At 47.4% G+C, this 12493-nt stretch overlaps 1 protein-coding gene across 1 annotated transcript in view; it reads left to right on the top strand.

Annotated features, from left to right (window-relative positions):
- The window catches only part of LOC119392307 (uncharacterized), a 120165-nt gene that overhangs the window by 15403 nt on the left and 92269 nt on the right, over positions 1-12493 (top strand). The window contains exon 2 of the mRNA XM_037659677.2: positions 12342-12470. Within this exon, the coding sequence (XP_037515605.2) occupies positions 12342-12470 (129 nt within the window). The remainder of the gene's footprint in view (positions 1-12341; positions 12471-12493) is intronic.

Genomic DNA, 12493 nt, shown 5'->3' on the forward strand with positions numbered 1-12493 from the left:
GCGTAGTGGGCCCTTCGCTGATCCGAAAAAGAAAGAATTATGGCGTAGTGGGCACTGCTCACTGTACTTGCAGTAGGCGTTCTAGGATAGTTTGAAACGGCCAATGTTACGTGTACAGACATTCGTTTCCTTGCGGCACGGTTGGGGCATGCACCGAGAACCGAAGCCAGGATAGCAGTTGAGACGGCGATTCGCACGAGGCCCGATTACGTTATCACGTTCTAATCTTCAAGGCGAAGCTCAAGCGTCCCCCAATTTTCAAAGAACGACCCCGCCGTTCTTTGATGCGTTAATGTAATTGTAAGTGTGCGAAAAAAATCACAGTTTCGCCGCAAGGGCGAAGCAATGAGTGCAATAGCAACGAATTGGACTGTTATACGAAAAAAAAAGTGCAGCGATTGGTTTAGTTCTAAATCCAGCGCTGAACACAGCTCCACTACTGTGAAACATGAGGAATTGCGTAGCACGGGCGACCCAGCGATTCCCGTTCGTAGAGTTTCCATTGCTCCTTTTACCAAACCGTCGATGACGTAGGAATGCTTTTGTCTGGGCAAGTTGGTGCGACATTTGCGAAGTTAACCAGCACGAAAGACACATGTACAAACACGACCGTCAATGCTTGAGATAAGCACGAAGGTTTCCCCCGGTGGGAGTAGAATCATGCTAGGGAGATTCGCAAACTCGGTGTGCGACATGCGCACTACTTTTTGCTCCGCTGTATCGACTTCCTGCTTGTTACGGCAGTTGAGATAGGTGCCGTCTGCAGCGAGTTCCGTCAGGTTGTCCGCCTCGGTGGTACAGCGGTTACGGTGCTCGGCTGCTAAGCCAAAAGTCGCGGGTTCGATCCTGCCACGGCGGTCGCATTTCAATGTAGGCGAAATGCTAGACGCCGGTGTACTGTGCGATGTTAGTGCGCTTTAAAGAACATCGGATGGTCAAAATTTCCGAAGCCCTCCACTGCAGCGTGCGTCATAATCATATCGTGGTTTTGCCACGTAATACCCCAGATATTAATATATTCCGTCAGGCTGTTTCCCCCTTCAGATGGCGCGTTCGTTATTTCTGGGTGTTTCTCGGTTATTTCTGTCAACTATATAACTTTGGACCTTGTTAATTTCTTTTTTAACCTGGTTTTACGCATTGCTAGCCTTGTTTCGTAAGATAATATAAGATGTAGCAGTAGCCCAGAGGAAGGGGACATCCTACCAATAACGACATGGGAAGTAAAGAAAGTCATAGAGAGAATGCAAAGAGGCAAAGCCGCTGTTGAGGATCAGGTAACATCAGATCTGTTGAAAGACGGTGAACAGAATGTGTTAGCAAAACTGAGCACCCCGTATGTGAAATGTCTCTTAACGATGAGGGTACCAGAATCTTGGAAGAATGTTAACATCATCTTAATCCAAAAGAAAGGGGACGTCGAGGACTTGAAAAATTACAGGCCGATCAGCTTACTGTCCGTTGTCTACAAGCTGTTTGTAGCTAATAGAATTAAGACAACATTAGAATTCAATCAACCAAAGGACCAAGCAGGATTTGGCACAGGCTACTCGACAACAGACCACATTCACACTATCAATCAGGTGATAGAGAAATACACGGAGTATAACCAACCCCTATATATAGCCTTCATAGATTACGAGAAACCATTTCATACGGTCGAGATATCATCAGTAATGCAGACACTGCGGAATCAGGGGTCAATGAAACGTATATAAACATGCTGGAAGAAATCTACATGCGGCTCCACAGCCGCCATAGTCCTCCATAAAGAAAGCGACAAAATTCCAATAAAGAACGGCGTAAGGCAGGAAGACACGATCTCCCCAATGCTATTCACCGCGTGCTTGCAGGAGGTTTTCAAGGCCCTAGATTGGGAAGAGTTACGGATACGAGTTAACGGAGAGTACCTTAGTAACCTGCGATTCGCTGATGACATTGCATTAAGGATTAACTCAGGGGACGAATTGCAACTCATGATTACTGAATTAGACAAGGAAAGCAGAAGGGTAGGTCTGAAAATTAATATACAGAAAACTAAAGTAATCTGCAACAGTCTCGTAAGAGAACAGCGCTTTGCGATAGGTAGCGAGGTACTGGAATCTCTAAAGAAATACGTCTACTTAAAGGGGCCCTGCAACACCTTTCTTAGTTATATTGGAATAGTCTCATTATTGACGTATGACTCTTCACGAGTCATATGCCGCAAAAATTTTTTGAATCCGTCAAGTCTAAGTGGTGTTACCAAATTATAGAGATCACGTTCCGCAGCTTTCTCCCTCAACTCAACGCCGCGAGCGCGCGGAAAGCTAGGCAGCGAGTCGACGGAGGGAGCGCAGAGGAGCGAGGCTCCGCCCAAAAGCGCCGGCGGAGTTTTTTTCTTCATTTTTTTTCTCTCTGACGTCTGGGCGCAACCACGTGGTCTGTGCCGCCACTTCCGGTCGGCTTGCGTCGTTCTCGTCGAGCGGAGTCGATTGCACTGTGTATCGCGAGTGCTTGAAAACTGCGCGTCGGTTTGGTAATGTTGGGTGTGCACCTCGAACGCCGTAGTGTTTTCATCGCTCTGCCAACCATGGAAGCAAACCTGCGCGCTCGTTTGGAACGAATGACAGCTGAGATCGGTTTCGGCCCATACTCCGATACACCGCCTCGTAAGACGGCACTGGCAGACGACCCCGAAGCGCCGCCATTACCGGACGCCAGCATTGTTATCGGAGACACGCTGCGCCCCTGCCTCGGTCGGTCGTCAGAACGTGCCGACGATGCAGTTCTCAGCTGATGAGGCAACACTCGAACGGCTGCCACTCTCAACGGCAACCGGCGATGGCCAAAAGCACAGAAATATTCACGTTTTCGGCACTGCGCATGGCGAAGAAAACGGAACCACGCAACTACGAGCAGACGAGCTGTCGGTGAGACCGGAAGTGCTAATATTAATTTTTGTTCGGTGTTTTTAACGCGATAACATAATATAAACATACATATTATCTACTTATTGAACTCAAAATTAACAACGAAAGTAATAATGAGGGTGTTATCGTGATTATAACATCAGCCAATGGTGGAACTGCCGACAATCGCGTCATATTTTGCCGACTAATACATCATTTGTCGAGAGAAGAGGGAGCGATTTTCAGCTGACTTTGAGAATTTATTGTAAATTCCAGGCCGTGCGCATCGCTATAATATTTGGCTCGCGTGTTCTCGGGAGCCTCTACTACCGATCGGCAGCGCTTTTTGAGCATGCTCGAAAAGTGTTGCAGGGCCCCTTTAAGACACGCAGTTAACGCGGAGCCAAACCATGAGACTGAAGTAACTAGAAGAATAAGGATGGGATGGGATAGGGCACATTCCGCAAGCATTCTCAAATTATGAAGGGTAGTTTACCACTATCGCTCAAGAGGAAGGTATATAACAGCGGCATCTTAACGGTACTTACCTACGGAGGAGAAACCTAGAGGCGTACAAAGAGGCTTCTACTTAAACTGAAGACCACGCAGCGAGCAATGGAAAGGAAAATGATAGGTGTAACCTTAAGGGACAAGAAGAGAGCATAGTGGGTCAGGGAACAGACAAGTGTTAAGGACATCGTAGTTGAAATCAAGAAGAAGAAATGGACATGGGCAGTGCATGTACCCCGTCGGCAAGATAACCGCTGGTCATTAAAAGTAACTGACTCGATTCCAAGAGAAGGCAAACGCGCGAGGCACCGTAGCACCGATTCTTTGCCAGATATTTTTAGCCAAGTTTGACAACCTGCTTCAGGGCTCTTTTCATGATTCACGTGTCTGTCATATCTTTAAATATGTTGATGATTTCTTGATCATTTTAAAGCTATCATCTAATGACACCGTCACATTGGCGGCTGAACAAGTTCTGAGTAACTTCCGAGTTTGCTCTAACGCCCTATCCTTTACTGGTGAACTTCCGGTTGACAATACCATTAGGTCTTGGGATCGTTTGCTTACTTTTAGAGATGACGGACATTTGTTATGGTGCTTTTCTCCCAGAAGCAAAAGATCCTTGTTACGCTACTCGTCTGCTCACTCAAAAATTGTTAAAAGAGGGATTGCAAGTAACTGTTTCCGTAATGCACTGCAGAAGAGCTGCCGCCACTGCGTTAAGTCGAGTTTTGACTGTCAGGTTGAGCGCTTGGAAGCGGCGGGTTTTCTCAAGCAGGTCTTGACAGCTGTAGCAAAAACTCTGCTGCAAAAGGTTAAAAGGCAATTGATTCCCAGCGGAAGAGTGTTGTAGTGATGCCTTACATACATAAGGTATCCCACAATGTGAAAAAATCACAGCATATCCACGGAGTGAATGATGATGAGTGGGCGAAGCTGCGGAGGTTCATCGGTAAACCGTGAATCTTCCGTGAATTCTGCCCAGTACATCATCACCGACGTGAGATCGGGCGCGTTTATACTAAAGGTTAGATGAGTTATGACGACTTGCAGCTCACTTTAATTTTACATGTACGCTGTGAATTTTCATTGTTTAGAAAACCATTGCTTTCGAAAAATCTGGCGTCTTTCGTTAAGCAGCTGGCGTCTTTTCGTTTTGCTTTAGAAACATCTGGCGTTCTTTCGTTTTGCTTTTACAAAACATCTGGCGTCTTTCGTTGGTTTATTTCATCAATCAACGGCGTTTTGAACAAAATTTTTATTGTTTAATCACGCACAGGAGAAATCTCACCAGGCACTACCTTGGAGGTAAACAATGGCTGCTAATGGGAATGAGAGACAGAAGAAGTCGGCTTTTAGCTAACACTTACACTTCTACTTCTACTAACGTTTCCTACTGGAACATGCCAATGGCTGCTAATGGGGAATGAGAGACAGAAGAATTCAGCTTTTAGTTAACGCGCACGCTGCGAATTTTTTATTGTTCAACAACGCACAGGAAAAAATTCGGCAGATCCCACGTACCGTGGGAGTCGATGTTATGCGAAGCATGCGGCGGGTACGTGACTGTGGCGTAACTTTTTTTACTGAGCAACACGTTACAAAATGACGCTATAGATTTGTATAAATTTTATACGTCCACATATATAGGTTGAAGAGCCGCATATGTGTTATATAACCAGTTGTTTACGGTTGGGTAACGCTGCCAATGGCAACGTGGATATTACCACCAGAAGCGGTAAGCTGATATGTAGTGCTTATACGTGTCCCGAGAACGCATGCACGTTTCACGAACCCAGTGCATGTGTGCAAGAAGTTCTTCACAGTTATTGAAGAAGGGCATCATCACCGTGATCAGTGAGCACCAGCAGCTGGTCATGTCTTCTTATAGGACCCTGTTGTGATCGTGGTGACGAGGGGTCCATGTGTAGTGAAGTATGTCGTATAGTAGAGCTGTTGGAATTCGTGGATGCCTCGGTCATTTCGTCGACAAATTGTCTGTCGACAGAGCCGGCGACATGTCGGAACCTGAAGCCACCCTTCGCGTTGGTGAGGTATAGGCCGTCGAGGCTGGTAGGCCTGGATAGTGATACATAGACCAACATCAGTGGATGGTGTTTGTCGTATTCGTAGACTACCTGGACGCATGTGGCCTACGTAGCCTAGTCTACAAAGCGGCTGTCAATCAATCTGGCATCATCCTCGGTCAGCATGAGGCCATCGCCAAGCCTCGTAAGAAATGAAGAGGACACTGCGTCTATCTGGTGGACGAAGTGCACTTTAAGGTGCGGTGATGTGGATATCATATGTAACTTTCGTTAATGTATTCCTCCGGGGTCGAGCAATGATTCAATATAGCTTGCTGAATCATAGGAATACAAACGAATATTTATTAGACTGCTATAAAAGCGGAGCCAACACTGAAACTACAGACGCTAATCTCATATGACGCCTGTATCGTAGGAGTACACATCGTAGCAGTATCATGTAGTGTTTATTGCTTTCTTGTAAAATTAGATAGCCAGTACCACAACCACAATTGACGTTGCACCGATATTACGCCTGTGTAGGCTGTTCTTCCAAACCAGTTTATAGACCTGGCGTGGCTCAGTGGTAGAATACCTGCTTGCCACGCAGAATGCTTGGGTTCGATTCCTGCTGGGATCCTAATTTTCATTCTTTCCATTGGTTGAGTCAACGCTGCCGATGTTGGTTTTGCTTAACGCTCTAGCATTTAAGTTACCAATGTCTGTTCTCGCCGTTCCTGGGTAGATATAAACTGTCAATCACCTGTGGCGCATACCCGTACTAAACGGGTATGTGCCACACGTGTCTGGTGAAAAGGGTTTCACGACGTACGCGACAAGATTTTAAAGTTATTCATGTCACGACCCGGCAATCATATTCGTCAAATCCTCTTACCCTCCCATGCAAATTTTGGTCTACACCAAGTTAAGGAGGCCGTCATGAGAGCACCTAGACGTAGGCGGCTAGATAGATAGATAGATAGATAGATAGATAGATAGATAGATACGTAGATAGAAACGCTCAAAGTGCCAGAGGTTCGCTAAGAAATGCTTCGCATTTAAAATCTCCCACCGGCACCACCTTGGAGGTCAAAGCGTAAGACTTATTACGGACTACGACTACTACTACTCCTACTACTACGACGACGACGACTACGAGGGACGAACGGGTGCCGCCTTAAGGAGCTTCGCCCCTAAAACGTCGCTTTGTGAGAGGGCGTAGATGTGTTTTCGGCGCCTTGCAAACTTTCTGCGCTGTGTGCACGTGTTGCTCGCGGAAACACTAGCACTGCGGTGTGTTCTATTCGGCATAAAACGAAGTACACTACCTGCGCGAAACATGTGTATGCGATCCAGCTAACATGTGAAAAATTATACATCGGCCAAACTGGCCGATGTTTGAATGAACGACTGCGCGAGCACCACAATTCGTTGAACACGTCAGACGGGGCTAATCTTCCCCGCCACAGCGGCACACAACCACAGCGGCACACAACCGGCACACATCCACAGATCCGGCCACTGCCGGATCTGTGGTTGTGTGCCGCTGTTTTCCAATGTTAAGATTTTGGGTCGAGGTGGGGGCAAGGAGGAGCGCGAAATCCTTGAAGCATATCATATCAACATGCACCGTGACGATTGTGTCAGCACTACGTCCATTTCATTACTACAGAAGGAATGCGAGTTGCTGTCACTCTGGCGGTAGATTCTTGGCCTTCATTTAGGCCAATTTTTGCTTTTGCTTTTTTCGTGTTTTCGTTTTTGGCTTCATGGTTTTACGTGATCAGCACATGCGCCGTGGTTCTTCTGGGAGTTGCTGTAAGCTAATAAAGCACAGTTGCTAGTCCAGTCGTTGTGTGTGTCACTTCTTCCCCTTGTCCGGCGTATTTCTGACTGCTTTTTGCCTCAGCGTATGTACCAACTGACCCAGACTGACGTTATTGAAGACAGAAAGTTTGGTGGGCAGATGAGATTAAGAAGTTTGTAGGTATAACATGCATAGGTCGGCAAACTCGCTCATGAGTCGACTCACTCAGACTCAGATCGAGCCCTGAGTCTTAGTCTGAGTGAGTCCGGGTGAATAATGTTTCGGTGAGTTTGAACCAGAGTGAATCCGCTTGAGGAAAAGTTTAGTGAGCGTGAGTCCGAGTGACTCCGGTTGAGAAAAATATGCGTGAGTGTGGGTCCGAGTGAGCCCTAAGCCCAAAATATATTTGTTGAGTGAGACTGAGCGAGATCCACCTTTTGTTGCCGACGTATGGTCCTATCTGCTCATCTTCAGCATTACTATCAGCCTTCTATCGGCTTGCGTTTATATTCAAGTCTATTCACATATATCTCAACACACTGCGATGGCCTTCCCCACAAACTCTTTCATGGGAAGTTCTTGATAAAGTTATCTCGTGTGAGTCGCGCATTTCATGAAAATGTCCTGACTGGATTGAAACCACTGATAACTCGTATTTGAAAGTAAAAGATCAAAAGGCGTATCGTAGAGCACCGATTATGTGAGATATTGGCGTTAAAGAGCATTGACAACATGATCCGAAAAGCTAATATGACGCTAACGGACTCATGAGTCGACTCACTCAGGCTCACTCAGGCTCAGGTCAAGCCGTTAGTCTGAGTGAGTCCGGTTGAGTATCATGTTGGTGAGATTCAGTTCGAGTGAGTCCGGTTCAGAAAAAGATACTGGTCTGAGTCCGAGTGATTCCGGTTGAGGAAAATTTTGGTGAGTATGAGTCCGAGTGAGCCCTCAAAGCAAAATATATTTCTTGGGTGAGTCTGAGTGAGCTCCAATTTTTTTGCCGACCTATGATAACATGGCAGCAGCAAGCAGCGGACCGGGTTGACAGGCGGAACATGGCAGATCCCTTTGCCCTCCAGTGGGCGTAGTCAGGCTGATGATGATGAGCACTTGATTTTGAGCGTAATAACGCCACATGAAATCTACGGATGGACGACAAGCCGGGCCCCTCAAGTGCTACGCACTTAGAAAGGCTAGCAGCTTACTGCAGCTCACTGTTAGCCTCTAGTAGGCTAGCAGCTCACTGCAGCAGGCTAGCAGGCTAGCAGCTCATTGCAGCTCACTGCTAGCTTTTTTAAGTGCTACGCACTTATAAAGGCTAGCAGCAAACGCGGCCGCTGCAGCGAGCGAAGTGACCTTCGTGCTTTTCACGGCTTCAACGCAAACTTCGCGATGAGAGCACAAATATGAGCGATCTGTTGAGCCCCCCTCTAGATATAAGAGCGCGCGCACAGGCGACTACGCCCTGCAAGTCAAAGTATGGACGCCCTTCGGCTTTTATATCCATGCGGCGCAACGAAAGACGTGCGGGGCGACGTCCTTTAAAGTGTGCCCTTTGGACCTTTGCATCATCTTGCGGGTGATAGTGAACAAGCCTCTGCCACGCTGAAGACGAAGAATAACGTTGCTGAATTGGGGAAAGACGGGAAATGAGATAACATTTTGATGAATAGAGCCCCAAGTCCAGGGCTCCACTGGCTTCTGCCGCCAGCCGGACGAGGTTCAGAAGAGCCTTCTGCACTTCCGGGAACGAGTTGGCCAGTTTTGCCTACCACTGCTCCAGTGTGTTAGTTAGATTATACTTAGCTAAGTAGGCATTTAAACTTGGCGGTCTGTTTTGGCATCCCTATGAGATGTGGTACTAAGACCGGGGTTGGTCGCTACACCACGGACAGGCATGCTCATACATCGTTCGGAAAATTTTGCTGAATCTTAAAAAAATTGGATAGCCCGTTTGTATCCCTTGCAGATCTGTTGTGTCTTCCCCTACCAAAGATTTGGTGCCATGCGTGCCGGATCGTTATCCTCCTCCTCGCGACGGCTTTCTTGTGACGTGGATAGTTGTTGCGAATGGGAGGCGGTGGTTGCTCCGCTCGGTTCGTGAGCTCTCGAGCTACAGCTTCAGCCCTTTCATTTCCCTCAAGGCCTCCGTGTTCTGGCCAGCAGACCAGTCTGTGAATATGCTTGAGTTTCCCAGAATGTTGCTAACCTTAAAAGGGAGACGGCCGTTCATAAATAGGTGGCATGCCTCCTGACAGTCTGAGATTACGATGTTGTATGACTCCCCCTCCCGTTCTCAGTCCTTGATCGCTAAGGAAATGGCGAGTCATTCTGCCTTGACAATCGAGGACGTGAGTATGTTGGCGCTAAAGATTATGCTGGTCTTGTCACTGCCTATGACGGTGACTAGCGCACGCTTCTGGTTGTACTTGGTGGCGTCAACATAAATGATATTGCTGTTGTTTCTGACCAGCTTACCTAGCCGTTTCACCCTCTCTTCTCCTTCAATAGCTTAGCTGTTTAAGCTCGAGGTAAGTCCGGTGGCGTCCACAAACACTCGGGCGAATATGCGCCACAGGAATTGCGCAAGCCCCACTACCGAGTAAAGGAGGTGCGAGGCAAAGCCGAATACAGTGGAGAGAGAAAGCGCAGCGAAGGAGACTGATAGAGCGCGGTGGGTAAGGAGGTTGGAGCATGGAATGGGAGAGAGTAAAGACTAGTAAAACGAGGAGTGCTGAGGCAAGGAGTCGGGAAGTAGGACGGAGGAGAGCGTTAAACGCAAACTCTGATCGGCATAGTGGAGAGGAGGAAGGACAGGAGAAGAGGTGATCAGAAGCAGATAGGAGGAGTAGAAGAAATAAATACAAAGGAATAAAATTCCTTGGCTTCGCGGGATTTGAACCCGGGCACCCAGGGTACGAAGGTGAGCGTTGTAACGACTCGGCTATCCAGCACAGTAGCAGAACAGGCATTTATGGGAGCCATAAGATTGCGTAGCCATAAGATTACGTTGCTATGGGCGAGAGAACGAGAAAAACACAGACAGAAAGAGAAAGAGACAGAAAAAGGAAGAGAGCTAAACAGATAGATAGAAAGAAATAGAGAGAGAGAGAGGCTGAAATTGGCTTTCCTAGGCTTACTGCTCCTCTTTATGCTCATGTGGCTATATCTAGGCTTAAGTGCAAATGTCTAGGCTAGGCTTGGCTGGTAGGCTAAGGAAGGCTGCCCAGCTCCGCTGTTTCTTCAGGCTTGGCACCACCATTGCGAAGCTGCGCTAATTTTTTTTTTTTGTTTCGGTCACTGTGCATATTTCTGAGGGCAGGAGCGACTGAGATCCTGCCTCGGACGGGACCGGGAGTATCCACCATCTCTTCGTCCAAATTTTGGGGGTGTGGTGGAATACCCGCCCGCACCAGGATCTCCCTCCCCGATCTCGTCTGGCTAAGTTCGTTTCTGTGTGAAAATAAAGTTGCCGCCTTAAGATTGTAGAATGCGTTGTATACACCAAGCCCAAGGAGCTTATCTGTTGGGGTTCCTACTGGTAATCCCAGGGCCACCCTTTAGGCCCCTCTGATAATAGAATCGACCAGCACCTCGTCACTCTTGTTAAGTGTCTGAAAAGGGAGGCTGTATGTTAGTTTACTTACTACGAGCGCCTGTACTAAATGCACAGTGTCGCTTTCTTTCATTCCATTTTTATCGGAGGTGATTCATTGAATCGTCCTTGCCACTCGTTTCGTTCCCGATTGTGTGGCGGGCCCTGTAATTGCTTTCAACCGAGAACCCCAGGATCCGAGCAACGGTAACCCCTTTCATTTTCTTATCTTCGATTCGAATATCTATGTTCTCAGTACATTTATATCGTTTCCCTTGGACGCCAATCACTGCCGATTTTTCGAGGGCGCAGCCCAGACCACTGGCTCTGGCGAAGTTTTCGATTGCAGTGGCCGCCTCTTGTAGGGTCTGTTCTTTGTTCGTGAGGGACCCGCGCGTGGCCCATAAGGTAATATCGCCTGCGTAGAGGGTATAACCCAGCTGCGGGCATCGTCCAGGCCTTACTCAAGTTTATGCGTGGCGATGTTGGGAAGCAGAGGAGAGAGGATCGCTCCTTGGGGCGTATCTTTGTTCGGCATTTGACACGGATCGAATTTGACTTGCGATAATCCTATCGTAGCCGTCCTCCCAATGAGGAACGCCTTTATGTATTTAAATACCCTTTCTCCGCAGCCGATTACATTCACCACGGAAAGTACAGCATGATGTGATATGTTGTCAAAGGCGCCCTTGAAGTCAAGAGCTAACGATAGATACCCTCCATCCCTCCTTTAGGTATGCCTTTGAGTACCTCTTCCTGTATCATTCAGGAGGAAAGTGTCTTGTTTCGAGAGGCCGTTGTGGAAGCCCGACATGGTGGCAAAGAACAAGCCCTTATCTTCAATGAAATTTTGAAGCATAGTGTGTAGGACCCTTTTAAACAGCTTTCCCATGCAAGACTTAAGTGAAATCGGTCTGAGCGCTCGCAGGGATGGCTTCTTCCCGGGTTTCGGGAATGCAATAATTTGTGCAGTTTTCCATCCTTCGGGGATTTCTCCCTTAAGCGGATAGCTTTCATTAAATTGCCTTGCGATCACTTCTCTAATTTTAGCGTTAAGGTTCCTAATCACTGCGTTAGTAAGCACCTCCGAAATGTGCGCACCACCAACAGTAAATTGTGTATACAAATAGCTGGCCGTTAGGAGATTGAAGTATGCGTGCGTTTGTGTCCGAGTGCTTCAACGCTTCGCGCCGCAGAGCGAGTGGTCCCGGGATCGATTCCCCGGTCGCGCGCTTCGGAATAAATTTCTTCAGAACTATTTTGCTTTGTGTGTTTTATAAATATAAAACATATGCGAGCATGACGATGACACCAACGGCGACGGCAAAAATCCGCCGACAATGTCCATGTAACTGCTATCGCAATCAAAGTAGTTTGAAACGTAAATGAGAATTATAATTACGAGTAGAGGTGGGTGTGCAACGAGTGCTTCAAAACATTCACTTCCCACGAGTTTTTCGTTGACTTATTTAAAAAATATCTGCTATTCTTCTCATCCTTTACTTTTCCAGGCCACAGATACGAAGAGAAGGATTTCATGTGTAATGGCACCTTTCTTCGGGCAACGTCAGTCTGCGACGGCATATTAGACTGCTCAGAGCCGGATGACATCAGCAATGACGAAAGCCCGGATATCTGCGGTAAGCGTGTCATGCCATATGCA

This window comes from Rhipicephalus sanguineus, chromosome 1 (genome assembly GCF_013339695.2).
Source record: "Rhipicephalus sanguineus isolate Rsan-2018 chromosome 1, BIME_Rsan_1.4, whole genome shotgun sequence".
Taxonomy (NCBI): Eukaryota; Metazoa; Arthropoda; class Arachnida; order Ixodida; family Ixodidae; genus Rhipicephalus; species Rhipicephalus sanguineus.